The sequence below is a fragment of the Natator depressus genome, chromosome 6 (assembly GCF_965152275.1).
Source record: "Natator depressus isolate rNatDep1 chromosome 6, rNatDep2.hap1, whole genome shotgun sequence".
NCBI lineage: Eukaryota > Metazoa > Chordata > Testudines > Cheloniidae > Natator > Natator depressus.
In genome coordinates, this window is record NC_134239.1 from 107,900,741 (window position 1) to 107,915,980 (window position 15,240).

At 40.7% G+C, this 15,240-nt stretch overlaps 1 protein-coding gene across 4 annotated transcripts in view; it reads left to right on the forward strand.

The window, feature by feature from the left end:
- Positions 1 to 15,240, forward strand: part of EVL (Enah/Vasp-like) — a 215,819-nt gene that overhangs the window by 100,752 nt on the left and 99,827 nt on the right. For 3 of the 4 annotated variants that reach the window (XM_074956229.1, XM_074956231.1, XM_074956228.1), the window contains exons 2-3: positions 5,913 to 6,081; positions 14,144 to 14,321. In XM_074956229.1, the coding sequence (XP_074812330.1) occupies positions 5,913 to 6,081; positions 14,144 to 14,321 (347 nt within the window). The remainder of the gene's footprint in view (positions 1 to 5,912; positions 6,082 to 14,143; positions 14,322 to 15,240) is intronic. The other variant, XM_074956230.1, reaches the window with a different exon arrangement.

Genomic DNA, 15,240 nt, shown 5'->3' on the forward strand with positions numbered 1-15,240 from the left:
CTTTATTTCCAGTCTGAATTTCTCTAACTTCAACTTCCAACTATTGTTTCACACGATACCTTTCTCTGCGAGATTGAAGAGCCCGTTACTAAATATTTGTTCCCCATGTAGATACTCACAGACGGTAACCAAGTCACCCCATAACCTTCTCTTTGTTAAGCTAACCAGAGCAGTCAGCCACCAGACAAGAAAGCCTGATAACTCGTCATAAATGTGGTTCTAACATTACAACAAAAATGAAATTACTCACATGAAAAAAACTTCTTTAAACAAAAAGGAAGGTTTTTTAGCGACAAACACTATAGGACATAGCCATAAATCTAGAGGAGATTGACCAATTTTTTTGAAAATAAATTAAATGTGGAATTTACTGCTATTTGTCAGATTTATCATTTCACTTGCAAATAATTTTTTTTTAAAAAGTGTTGACAAGTGGGCAGGTAAATTCCAGCAGAGGGAGAAAAGCCGCTGTGCAGTGGATCAAGAAGCCTGTGAGACTCAGAGACCTCAGTGGTAGACATCATTGAAGAATCTAAGTAGAAAGAGCCATGAATGGCCATGCTTCTTTATACACAGTGGGGTCTACTAGCATCTGCTATGCAGATGAATGCATTTGCTTTAACTTTTAAGTTTGTTAATAGTCCTGTTATAGAGCTTTGTCATGTCAGAGGCATACTGCACTTGGAAGGAAATAGTTTAGGAATGGCTAACTTATAGATATTACCATTTGGGTTCAAACTGGCTTCTCAGTGGGAAAAGACCATTTTAATAGGATGTCTCTAGTCTGGTCCAAAATGATATCCCAGCGTATGGGAAGTCTTAAAATGTGTGTGAGAGCTCTAAGAAGGGAAGAAGAAAATTCAGAACAAGAAAATTCTTAGGTTAATCACACAACTGTACAAAACTAGTCTGGACATCACGTGTGATACGTTACGCTGTAACGTATTGAATTTTCTGTTACTATGGTGTAAAAGTCAGTGCTCTCCTAAGCATGTACTGCTTTGTAATTAGGCTAGAGTTGCCAGGTGTCTGGTTTTCAACTGGAACACCCCGTGGAGAAGGGATCCTGGCAGCACCACTGACCAGGCCATTAAAAGTCTGCTCAGCAGCGCAGTGGGGCTAAGGCAGGCTCCTTGCCTGCCTTGGCTCCACACAGGTCCTGGAAGTGGCTGGCATGTCCCTGCGGCCCCTAGGCACGGGGCGATCAGGGATGCTCCATGTGCTGCCCCCCAGCGCCGGCTCTGCAGCTCCCATTGGCCGGGAACTGTGGCCAGTGGGAACTGTGGGGGCGGCGCCTGCGGGCATGGGCAGCGCACACAGCGCAGAGCTGCCTGGCCGTGCCTCTGCCTAGGGGCCGGACATGTCAGCTGGAGTCCACACCCTGAACCCCCTCCTGCACCCCAACCCCCTGCCCCAGGTCAGAACCCCCCTCCTGTACCCTAACTCCCTCCTAGACCCTGCAACCCAACCCCCTGCCCTAGCCCTGAGCCCCCTCCCACACCCAAACTCCTGGAGCCCACACCCCAAACCTCCTCCCACACCCCAACCCTGAGCCCGCTCTCCAAACCCCTTGGCCCCAGCCCAGAGGCCCCCCCCCACTCCAAACCCCTCATCCCTAGAGCCGCACCCCCAGCTGGAACCCTGACCCGCTCCCGCACTCCAACCCTCTGCCCCAGCCCAATGAAAGTGAGTGAGGGTGGGAGAGAGCGCGCGACTGAGGGAGGGGGGCTGGAGTGAGTGGGGGTGTGGCCTCAGAGAAGGGGCGGGGCAGAGGTGGGGCCTTGGGGCAGGGCAGGGTGGTGCAAGGGTGTTCAGTTTTGTGCAGTTGATTGGCAACCCTAAATTAGACCCATGTTTTATCCTCCTCATGTTCACTCGACAATAATGGAAATCCAGGCTGGCAACAGTGGAGTCGGACACCTTGCATGTTAATGCAATGTAATATAATTAAAAAATCAATATAGAAATTAATTACATCTTGAATGTTATGTGTAACGAAATAGCGAATTGGATCTGCTACAGAATATCTCTATTCTCAGTAATCATATTTTTTTAGATGCATCAGGAAATTTATGTATAAATTTCAAAGTTGTGGTTGTTAAACCATGACTAAATACAAATGCTGATATGATCCATACTGTTTTAAGAGAGAGAGAACATAGGCTATTCACAGTCATATGATATAAAGTGTTACCGTATGCCTGCAGTGCATTCCCCTGCCTCACAGCATTAACAACAACTTATGGCCCAGAAAAATAGCTGGGGAAACTTCCCTGGTAGCAACATGAGATTATCATTATCTGGTTTAGGTATAAAACAATGTAATAACCCATTCTAGTTCCCACTGAGCTCAGTAGAAAGATTCCCATGGATTTCAATGGGTGTTGGATCAGACATTTTATGCGGTATTTGGTGGGAAGTTACTATAGCAGTCGCGTGGGTAAAGTGAGAAAGTAGAATTTAGGCATATAGAGGTGCTCCTTAGTTCAAGGTGAGAGACTGTAGGCTAGAGTCAGGTCCTGGGAGGGACTATAGGGTTTGCAAGATAATGAAAGACCTTGCAAAGAGTGGTTTTCCTTGCATTGTTTGTCTTCTTTTATGTTGCTTTCTGTTATTTCAGTGGATGCCAAGTAATGGATCTGATCCTGTTCCTGTTGAAGTTAATGGTTAAAAACTCCCATTGACTTCAGGGGAAGCAGGAATTGCGCCTGATATTTTGTGTTATAGGAGAGTTAATTAAAATGCCTCAGCTACTAAATCTGACTTGGGGAAATGCTGCTGTAATGCACATGCGCACCTTTAAAAAGAATAGTGCAAAGATTTGGGGGTTTTGTTTAGTCACACAATGTCAATATAAGAGCTATGTGGAGGGCAGGGGTTCCATTTCATGAAGGATTTTGCAATTTTGAAATTTAGCTTCATTCCAAATCAGAATGAAAACCAAAAATTGATAAATTCTTTGTGAAGGAAAAGTAAAATAAAAAATCATTGTTGTCGAGCATGCTGTTTTGTTTTGACATAATTGTTCTGTTTTGATTTTAACTTCTTAAAATGTTGCATTTATTAGAATATATGGTAGTATATAATATAGCACAAAAGTTCAAAATGAAAACTAATTTCAAAAGAAATAAATGAAAACATTTCAATCTGAAAATATTAAAAACTGGATCTTTCAGTATTGTCTGAACTTTTTTCCCTGGTTTTCTTCCAAAAGAAAATTCCAGTAAAATCTACTTGATTTTGCAAAGCATTTTAATTTGGATGCAGTATGGTTTGGTCAAAATTTCTCTGACCAGCTCTCATCAGTATGAATAAGGGCGCAGATGTGCAATTGACATCATGGAGGATACCGTGTTTGGCTGCTGAAAGCAGACGTACTTTACTCTGAAGCAGCCTGTTCTTGATGTCCTAAACATTCACTGACTCCAGGGAGAGTCGCTTATGATCAGCACGTACTCAGCCCTGTCTTAGTTTGGCCTGTAGTTAATCAAACAGCTGGGTTTTTTTTTTATAAGCAAACATATGCGTTACAATGAGAGAGTGGGGTAGGGGCAGGGCCATGAGCTCCATTTTGTAGTATGAACTATCCTCCCCTAAAAACGTCAGAAGTTGAATTGTGCTTTTCAGAAAAACCTTTCAAACACCTGATGTTTTATGATTACTCTGCCAAGAGGTTTGACCAAGTTGTTGTTGTGCTTAAAGGCCCTAAAGGAATTCGGCCCCATTGTACTATAATGAAAAATATTGGTAATAAAAAGTCATTCCCTGTCCCATATAACAAGACAACAACAGGTGGATGGACATGGGCATATCCTTTATAAGAGACCTAGAGTACATACATAAAGAATACTAGCGTTAATATTTCAGACTATACAAGCTCCTTCTCCTATATGCTCCAGTAACATACCCTACCGATTTTCATGCTGTTAAGTAATAATAGCCTATTATTCTGGATTTCTTAGCTTTAGGATAATTAATGGATTGTCTGCCAATATAGGGCATACTGTCTGTCTCTGACTATCTATCATACTTATCAGCATCATGTCCGAGCATCTCTCACAGGTAGAAATGACAACAATGAATCTCTCTCTTTCTACCTTGATGGCACAAGAGAGGATTGAAGTTTTTTCTGGTTATTATTTGTTTCTTTGCTTGTTTTTTTTAAAGATTAATGAGACCACTCTTCAAGCGTTACTGCTTTTCATTAGATACTTGAAAATACTTTACCATCCGCTCATCCTAAACTAAGAAAGAGATCTATGTATGAAGAGGTATGTAGGTATAAAATTATTAGGGTTGTCATGAGCTCAGGACTTATGCTGGACATAAACCATAACAATTTCATTTATATTTTTAAAAGGCCATAGGCCTGATCTTGCACTGGTTACTCATGCAAACCTACTGTTGTGTGCAGGATGAGGGCCCAGATCTTGGATCACAGAAATTTTGAGAATTTACCCATTTCTCGTGAGAGTAGTCCTAGTGTGTGCAACTGCTGGGAATTCAGGGTAGCAATAGTTGAAATACTGGTTGACAGTCCAAAAATGTCAGTGATGGATGTTGAATATTATGTTCTGTGTTCGTGTGACCTCAGTTATATACCCAATGATATCTGTTTCATATGAAATATGTATTTTTACAGTAATCTGGAGGAGTGCACCGTTTGTCTGAGAGAACTGTTATTCAAAGAATAAATTTCAGTGGGAGGGAAATAATAAACTCATGTGAAATTACAGAACAAAAATAAACATTTACAGTAACTACCTTATAATGATTATGCACTTTAACAAGATACTTTTGTTGCTTAAAACGGCAAATACACACTAGTACTCATAGGTGCTAGAACTAGAAGTGCTGGGGGTTCTGCCTCACTACTTGGCTTGAAGTGGTTTCCATCATATATGGGGTTTACAGTTTGGTTCAATGGCTCTCACACCCCCACTATACAAATTGTTCCAGCACCTCTGCTAGTACTAAAAAATAAAAAATATAAAAAACTTAGATAAAGTTCAGAAAAAAAGCAACCTCTGTTATATTTCTTTAGTTGGGGAAATCTTCCAACCACAGTTCCCCCAGAAAACTCATGTTGTCATTCATGTTGTCATTATCTACATTTATTTAAAATTGTTCTTCATATCTTTAGCTCAGGTTGAAAATAACTGAAATACGTGAATCCAGATATTCTGATTTTTTTAATGTAATCTTGTATTTCTTAACATTTTGGGCTACTTCTGAAAGGCGATTATTTCAGTAATTGAACTGCATCTCCCCAACCCCTTGATCTCTCCTTCTTTGCTAGTAAGCTGAAGTAAAACTGTTTTTTAAAGAGCCTGTGTATCTTCTACAGTGTATTCTGGGATTTCTAAATGTGTCATCAAGTTCTGAGTATTACAGACATTAGCTGGATTAGTGTAATTGATTTCTTCAGTTTACCTAACAGGGCTTTTGGTTTGAGGGCCCACTTGCTTCCAGTTTAAATTGTGTGTCTAAACTTTACTCCAATTAATTTGCCAATGAGCTACAACATATTAATAATGTCAAAGCAGATATGAAAGGCCTCGCTTGTCAACAGGTGCAAATTAAATAGAGCATTAATGCTTTTGGTTCCCTTTCTTAAAGTGTTTGTGAATTAAGTTTCCACTTAGGTCCTAGTATTGGTGTGCAAGATTAAAAAAAAAAAAGTCAAGAAAAGTAACACTGAAGAGTGTGTGTGTATATGTGTTTACACACACATTTAACCATTAAAATATTAATTTGGCAGGCACAATGCAAAATGCCAGCCTTCTGAGGTTAATAGACCGGACATGCAATGTATGGTTTAAATGTATTTGATGATTGTGTTTTCCTCAGAATAGTTTGCAAGAAACCACACATTTACTGTATTTTATGGTTGTGTTACTTTTGTTCTCCAGCGAACAGAGTATTTGCCAAGCCCGGGCTTCAGTTATGGTCTATGATGATACCAGTAAGAAATGGGTGCCAATAAAGCCTGGACAGCAGGGATTCAGCAGAATCAACATATACCACAACACTGCCAGTAACACCTTTAGAGTAGTTGGAGTTAAACTACAAGATCAACAAGTGAGTAACTATGTCTTTTGTGTCCTGTACATATCCTTTGATCTCTAAAGATGTAATCAGTTATATAATTAATCCTACTCCTACAAAGGGTATATACATTTATACTTTGTTCCATAAAGCCATGTCCTGTGTGATTTCTTGATCCAGGGCTGTACCTCTATTTATTATAGCTTGTTGTTTGTCCTTTACGTGAGAAAGAAATCTCATTGAACATTAGGCATGGAAGAATTTGTGTGTTTTCTGCTCCATTTTATTATCCCTGTTTTCTACTGAAGGCTTTGCTCCCTGCTACTCCCCAACTGCTCTTTACTGCTCCATTCGTGGTACAAACTTCTAGTGTTCCTGCCAAATAAGAGATCATTCACTCTCCCTGTGACTCCTGCCTTCTTGTGATCAGTAACTAAGTTCTCATATTGCATTTTAAAAACCTAGGCACATATTCTGATCTCATTTACAATGGCATAAATGGAGCTATGTGGGATTTACACCATCAAAACTGAATTCAGACTCTGCTCCCTAGTCAATGGCTATCAGTATGATATGGGGGCACGGTCAGCAGCAGTATCAGGTGTGTCAGGCTGAAGTGTGAAAGCATTTGTTCCCAGGAACTATAAATAGATGTCTCATTCTAAATGTAATATTCACATTCAAGTGAACAAATCACATGATTCTGTAAACTGTTAAATCAATGAATTAGTCCCACTTTACATTTTAGAACAAGGGCCTGGGAGTCAAGAGTCCTAGCCCTGTCATTCACTTGTGTGATAGGGCATGTCACTTAACTTCTCTGTCTCAGTGTCTGCCTTTTGTAAAATGTAATGATGCTTACTACTCTGCTTTGAAAAGCAAACTGTGGATGGAAAGTGCTACATATGTGCTAATTAGTATTTAATGTTAGACAATCTGATGTACCCACCGCCTTCATGTTTTTTAAAAGGAAACCCAAATAATTTTTGGAAAATGTAGTATGTTGGTTTTCAACTATTTACAGTGTACTTCTGAAACTGTTTAAAATACTTTTTCATCTCTATTTTTATCCTTTTCTGGTCAGCAAAGATGTTATAAATATACATAACTCTTGAATCTTTTTCTTGTATTTTGAATAGTGCTGAAACATGTAAAGCTGCTGTGTTTAATTAGTAACAAGATCAGATATCTTTGTTTATACTTTGGTATCATTGACTGATGTCAGGATGGTTGTGAAGTAGTGCACATTAATGAACTTCTAGTACCTAGCCCAGTAAGGGAAGCACAAATCCTTGTTTCACATGGGCCCAACATAAATAACAGCTGTTGTATTTTGTATACAAATTTTTCAGCAATTGGGTGATGGCTTTTTTTCCCCCTGAACTACTTATTTGTAACTTAGTGGGCTTTCTTAAGCAGATTATAACAATTTAAATTTAGGACAAATTTGAGACTTAAATTGTAAATCTTGGCAGTGGTGCTTTAAATGTGTCAGTTCATTAGCTTTAGCCACTGGATTGGATTGCAGAAGTCATTGTTTGCATGAAGTAAATAAGTAGGCACAGGTCATCACTGAAAACATCTGAATTCAGGAGGAAACATATGTAAGAAGATAAAATCCATATGACTACTGAGTGGAGGTGTTCAGGCATTTGATGACAAAAAATAACTGTGAAGCTACCTGGCACTAGGTTAAAATCTCTTCAGAAAATAAGAAAGTATTAGAGAAAATACTAATTTAAAGATGATACAAAAAATGCATTATAATCACAAAATCCGTTGGACATAGCATAAACTGATAGATAAGACTGGGATTTAAAAGATCATTTCAAAGTTTTTCAGGTTCAGAATTTAAACTTCTTCACAGCTCTAAATATCACATCTTCTGTAGTGGTTTATAACTGCAACCAAGATTTGCTAAATAGTTGCTTTTAACAACAACAAATGCCATCCAGTGCAAATTGTTCTCTGTTCAAACCAATTCATGTACCCTCATACTGACTTCAGTAAAGTCCCATTGAAAAGTGAGGGTTTGTTAAAATTAACTATTTAGCTAGCAAAGCATGTTTTCTGAAAATGGCCAGATCCTCAGCTAGTGTAAATTGGCATGAAGTGAAATCACCTGGAGCTATGCCGATTTATACCAACTGAGGATCTGGCCCAAAATCCCTAGCACAAGGTCAGTTTAAACTTGTATTGCATACTGATTGGCAGGATAAGAGAGAGAGAGATCAGTATAATCTACATGACATGACCTTTGTCTGCTTTTAATGTCTTCTGTTTAATTTACTCCTTTCCCTAGATCTCTCAGAATCTTTCATTTTAATTTACATTCTCTGTCTTCTGCTGCATCTTCTGCTGCATGTAGGTTTTCCCTTTCTTGTCTTTCTCTAGCTGCTTTTTCTAGCTTTTTCTTCTGGCCCTTTTCCTGGTTTTCGTTTAACGACATTTACAACTTAGTCCTTATTTTCCTTACCTTTCTATCTCTGTTTGTCCTTTTCTCTAATTAGTCACCACTGAAAAGCTCACCAAAAAGGTTCCATCCCACTAGTGTAGTTTTTAAGATGATGTTGAGTGTGATCATATGTAAATTTAACAACTGGAAGTGGTCATCAGACCATTTTATAGGTCTTATTTATGGGTCTCATTTGCATGCTTCGTTCTCTCTCTCTCGCTCTTTCTCGGCTGCAAAGTTAAAGTACTTATTAACGACATAGTGCAAATGAAGTCATCTGTTTCCCCTGCACAGATGCACGTATCTGTGTAGACTCATACCAGCATGATCAGCAACCCCAAAAAAGCAGCAGCAATACAAGATGAGGCACTTTTCAAACTGTGGTCACCAGCACTTTAACCACTTCCATTTTGTTAGTCATTCGCCTTGAATATTTGTCTGCAGAAGTCAGCTGCTTTTAGTTTAATTCAGAGGTATGACTGAGTGATTGTTAAGTGAGGAATTTAATATCAAGTGATACGGCCTCAGGAGGAGCGCCTTATTGAGATGCATGTGGCAGGGCTGTGCTGAAGAAATAGACGGGACAAGTCAAAAGTGAATCACACTAGTCTGGAGGATTTACATAAAGTCCCGAGCTAGAAAATTATTATAAAAATGGGCCCTTGGAGAAGGTGGTACTTTTCAGAATTGACCACTGCAAGGTTAGGCCAGTATTGGAGCTTGTACCCTAACAGCATCCTTGTGGTATAAATTTGCCACATTTTTGAAAATGTTGGGTCAAATTCATCAAGTTGTTGGGGCCTGGGCCTGCTTGTAGCAGGATTAAATTTGGCTTGCCCTGTGGAGGTATTAGCCATTCTGAGGTTATTAGGCTATAACCCTCTGAATTTTAGAGTATGTACAGTTGGTGACAATCTGGGGAAACATTGCAAGTGGCACAAGCATCAAGCTGAAAGGAAATGTCCCTGCATTATTATCTTATAGTAGTGCCCAGATCCCAATCATAGACAAGGCCCCCTGTTCCAGATGTCATACAGATCCATAAAAAAAAGACAGGCCTGCCCCAAGGTCTTTACAATCTAAGCATAATACAAAAGACAACAGATGGATACAACAAACAAAGGGAGAACAAGGTAACATTGACACATTCCTGGCCATCATGAAAAGAAATGGTGGCATTGAAAGATGGCAAATATAATATGGATATACAAATATTTTTTCACACAATTAATAATTAAGCTGTGGAACTCATTGCCACAAGATGTCACCGAGGACAAGAGCTTAGCAGGATTCAAAACAGGATTGGACATTTATGTAGATGATACAATTATCTGGTGTTTCAACAGTAAATATTAAAAGGGATGTGTGATGGGGTGTACGGATCCTGTGCTGTAACAGCTACAATAGGGTTAATGGACAAAGCAACTACTTCCTCACCTGCAACTGATTATATAACCAACAGCGGGTGGGATACAAGGCTGCAGCTCAGGCAGAGAGGGACTGCTGTCAGGGTGTCTGTGGAGGACTCTGCACCAGCCACAAACTCAAAGACAGGAAGTGGCCCAGGGAATCAGCAGTGAGTCTGAGGAAGCAGAATGTATCAGCTTAGTAGTACAGGGTTCCAGGACTGGAACACAGAGGAAAGGGAGTGTCTGGGTTCCCATAGAAGGGATTTAAATCCCTCCTAATGCAAGGGGGTAAGGACTACTGAGCTCAGGTTGGGGCTGAAGACCTGACATAAGCTCCTAGGACTGTTTGTTGGACTCTTTATTGTCCTGGAAAGGGTGGAGCCCTATAAGTGACCTTATGGGAGGGCTGAGTTGTGAGAAGAGGCAAACCACCTCAGGCGCAGAGTGGCCATTGATAGGGTGTGCCAGAGGCTTCTACACCATGCCTAGCCATGATGGGGGCACACTGGCCAGTGAGTGACCCTTCTACAGGGGAAAAAGGGTTTTCAGAGGGATCAAAACCATCATGCTTCAGGCCTGAAGTTAAACTCTAACTATTGGGAGTTAGAAAGGAGAATCCTTCCTGGTGGGCAGATTAATCCATCGCTGTTTTCTGCAAGGTTTCTTGCACTTTCCTGTTAGCTGCTGCTGGCCACTGTTGGAGCTAAATACTACTCTAGGTGGACCACTGGTCTCGTCCAGTGTGGCAAATCCTAGATTCTGACATATGTAGCTCTAGAGGAAACTTCCCCTAGAAATGTTATAAAAGCTATGTTCCGAACAGTGGAAAATTTTTCTGTATTTATTTATTTATTTTATTTGCTCCTTTGAAGCATCCAACTTTCCATTTCACAATTCACCTTGTGATCTAAGCACCATCTACAGCGGATGCTACTCTGCCCTCATTCTTTCAGCAAGAGGCAAAGCAGTCCCGTGTTTGCTTTATTCTGAAACTACTGACTAAGGAGGTAAAATTAAACTCATACCACTTCCTTTCCTTTTCCTTTTAATGGGAGCCACACTTTGGAGCATGAGGACAGGTTGTATACTTATTCTTCTGCACGTTGGTTTTGCTGGCAACCTGGAAAGTAGCAGTATTCCAAGAGTTAATATGGGTGAGAGGGTTCAGAATTCTGTCTCTCCTCCACTTGAAGTGGTTAAATCCTCAAAGTGAAGGTAGCATTCTGAATTCTTCAGACCACATGGAATTAAATGCTCTGAGACGCAAACTGAAGAGTTTACCTGCATTGGTAAATAATTTATTGCAGCGGCTTTTTGCAATTTTTATCTTTAATTGTGTTAGTCATCAAATGCTCCACACCCTTTAGTGCTCTTCAGATTTGTACAGTCCTGCGTCTGAAAACCAAAGACACTCTCCAGATGAAGAGGACAGACTGTTCAGAGTCGAGAGAGCCACACACCAGTCTTCCCAAACGTTTCTTGAAAGGCTCTGGCTCTGCCTCCCTGACTTAAGTTAGTCAGAGACGGTTGAAAAGCTTAATTTTTTTAAAATTGGTAAATGTGAAAAATACTTGCTTGTTAGCCCAGACATAAGACCCCTTTTGCTCTCTACAGACCCATTTCACCATGGGCATTATTCATGGAAACTTCCCTATATTCCCTTGCCTAAGCCCAGAGGGGTTGTCTGTAGGATGAGCAAGTAGTTCTGTCTCTGTGTGATTCAGGCATTGCCCGCCCCCCTCCCCCCCCCAGCACTGTGTCTGCCATCTAGTGGCAGTAAATGTGGTCTTGCAGAACTGGACTGATACTGCTAATTTATATCCCATAGTCAACTGAGCAGCCTTGTGACAGCAACAGACTTCATTCACTAGACACATGAGCTGATTGGGAATGGGGAACAGAGGTGCATGATTCTGGATGCCAGATTCAATCCTTTGAGTAATCTAAATGACAGCAGGGGGGTTTTGGTAGGGTGGGAGTTGTTTGTTTTAATTATTATTGGGTTTTTTGTTGCTTTATTTATTTTATTTGTATTACAATATTGGTTTGCAAACCTAGTCGTGGACCAGAGCTCTATTGTGCTAGGCACTGTACAAACACAGAACAAAAAGACAATCCCTGCTCCAGAGAGCTGCTAATCTAGGTATGACATATGTTTCTGAGGCATATATCACCTAAGTATTTGGAAAAAAAGGATTCTTCCTTTAAAAAAAAAAAAAGAAGAAGAAGAAGGCAAAGCATAATTGCCCATTTTGCTTCTATTCAGATAAGCTTTTCAAATAAAAATCCCTGTGATCAATCCTGTGTGCCAGTTTGAAAATGCTGCTGTGGTAGGAATTATAGAATATCTACTTTGAGAGTTCCAGATCCACCACATTCTAAAGGGACAATGCTGATGTTAAACTAACTTGTGCTCTTAGTGTAACAGCTCTCATTCTGGTCTTTCTGTAGTTCTCTGGCTGGCCAAATCATTATCTGTACTGAAAAATATGAAATCTTAAACACAACAACCCACAGATATCTGTCTGAAACATCACCCAAAATGGCTATGTGTCCTGTTTCTGATCTCTCACAACTGTGAATCAGGAGCTTCTCCAGTCAAGTTGGTGGTGACAAAGTAATGTGGACTGATTCTTACACTTGTAAGAAGGGAGGCTTCTTAAAGGTTTACCCCAGAGTTTCCTTCCGTATACGTCCTTGCTACACAAGCCACTCCGGGGGCTATTTAATTATCTGACACCTCAGTATTATTTTCCAATAGCCCTTTGTGGTGAGTGGGCTGCCAAAATGTCTCTGTTTTCTGCTTCCTTCGTCTTCTTTTCTCATTCCTGTCTAAACACTTTCACTCATGCTGCCCCCTGCACTTAAAATAGTCTCCCAGACAGTGTGCTGCAAACCCCCTCCTTCTACTCCTGGAAGTCACTTCTTATCACTCAGTGATGGAGCTGATTCACATACTACCTAATCTGAACCCCACTGAAGAAAGACTCGCATTGACTTCAGTGCGCTTTCAATCAGAATTATAGCCTGGAGCTTGGTTGGGCCTATTGTAAAGTGAGGGTCAAAACAACCCCACCTGTAGGGGCCAGCTATGAAGTTCAGACCTAGATTTGCAATACTTGAATATTTGGAATTGTTCTTATCCAGGACATAGTTTCAGGCTTATCTCTCCCCCAGCTCCACCTGTTTAGTAAAGAGACAACCTCCATTGAGCACACTGATATTTTAATGGCACTGTATCTGTGTGTAACTTTGGACTGTGAGACCTTCAGGATAGGAATTTTTGTTTTGGCCTTATGTTACCTGTCATAAAGTGCCAGTGTAGCCTGCTGGCGAGCGTGCATTATAGGTCCCCGTCTGTGCTCAGTCCACAAAGTACCTGAGGCTATTACAGCATCAATTAGGGATCCTTCACTATTTAGCTTAGGCTATAGCAGCTCATGCTTTTAGCTTTGGAGGTTCCCAGTTCAGTCCCCGGTGTGTCAGCCAAGATGACAACCATCATACTATAACTACGAACCTTTACTAATTAGATGCCAATCGTTTTAATTTGTCTCTGAGCATAGCACTTGGCAGCTCCATCTTTAGGAGAAGAAAAAGATGAAAATCAACAAAAAGATAAAAAAACATTGTTAGCGTTTCTCTCCCCATGCCATTAAAATGCCTTTTTATTTCTGTAGCCATGAGTGGCAGCTACAGAACTTGCAGCAAGGCAGCAGGTGGAAGTGGACACTCTGAGTCCTCTGGTACTATCTGTGCTGATCTAATTCTAGACAAAACAATTCCTCCACTTGAGAAACTGGTAGTAACTTGGAGCATGCAGGAGGAGCAAGTCAGGCCTGTGGCATCCACTTAAACATGTAACCTGTTGTGGGGGAGGATTGGTGCCAATGAATCAGTTGCTCCCTTTCTCCAACAACTGTGGGTGATTGCTTTCCAACAGTCGAACACCTATCTGCAACATGTAGGTGTATGGTGGAGCTTTTGAGGGAGGCATGAGCAGGTAACAGATTTTTCAGGTCGAGCCCGTGTGCCCTGACACTGAATCGAACAATTCTAAATCTCCTCAGCAGGCATGCGTCTGTAAATGTCAAAACTCACATTTGCTTACCTTGTTCTGGAAGGTGTGCATACATTTTTTTTGCTATTACAGACCTGAAGTGATCCTTGCCTTTTCTTTCCTATCAGAGAGTTGAATATTTGTAACCTTCATCTATATCTCAAATTGCAGGTAGTGATTAATTATTCAATTGTGAAAGGACTGAAGTACAATCAAGCAACACCTACCTTTCATCAGTGGCGTGATGCACGGCAAGTCTACGGCTTGAACTTCGCAAGCAAGGAAGAGGCTACCACGTTCTCCAATGCAATGTTGTTTGCGCTGAATATCATGAATTCACAGGATGGAGGTATGAGCAATCACTTTGCTCTGCTCTTTTATTAATCGCTTTGCTAGCCTGTGGTACTAGCTGTCTGCATTTACGTACCTCAGTCATATGTTGCAGGTATGCCCGCTATCTGTGCCATGCCAAAACAAATAAGCAGAAAGGTGTAATTTAGTCTCCTTGTTGAGGGTCTTTAATTGCACCAACAGTTGCTGTGGCGGGCACTGTACGTATTTGTATGATTTGCTTTTCCTTCTTTCTTTCCATTTTTCACTCAGTCTAGTCCACGCCAAGAGATTAGTGGCAAAATTTTGCCATCCTTACACTGCACAGTAGCTGACTGGGCAAGTAGCTCCATTTATTTATATGGAAACTACTGGTGGAGTAATGTACAACTCAATATGGGTAAGAGTGTCAGAATCTGAATCTAAACAAACAAAAAAGCTAGAGGAAAGCTGTGACATCTCATAAAATTTTACATGTAGAACTTGGAGCTTGTATTTCTTCAGGTGTCTTATCTGTCAGTTACAAACGTTAGCTACATTGGCCTACCTCCCTTGCATAGAGGGTACGTATATGTACAGTGTTTGGCTTCTGGTTATAGGACACAGTAAGGGCCAAAAATTTAAACCTTGGCTTTGGCTTATGCTGTTACAAGTAGTATATTGACTGCAGTTCAGGTTTATAGTGGAAGGTAATTGCTTCATGAGTGGAAAAGGTGACTGGTGGTGTCTTGCCAAAGACACAGACTCGGGGCCGTATTGCCCAGTGGAGGTCACTTTCAGAACCCAAGAGGTTTTAAGTTTCTTCTGTAAGCTTAAAGCCTTTGATCTATAGTATCAGTCAAATTATGCGCTCAGTGATGTGTCTGTTACCTCACTAAAGCACGTGGGCTGACTGAGTGTAGAACATAACTCTAAACGCTTTGTTATACCATTTATTT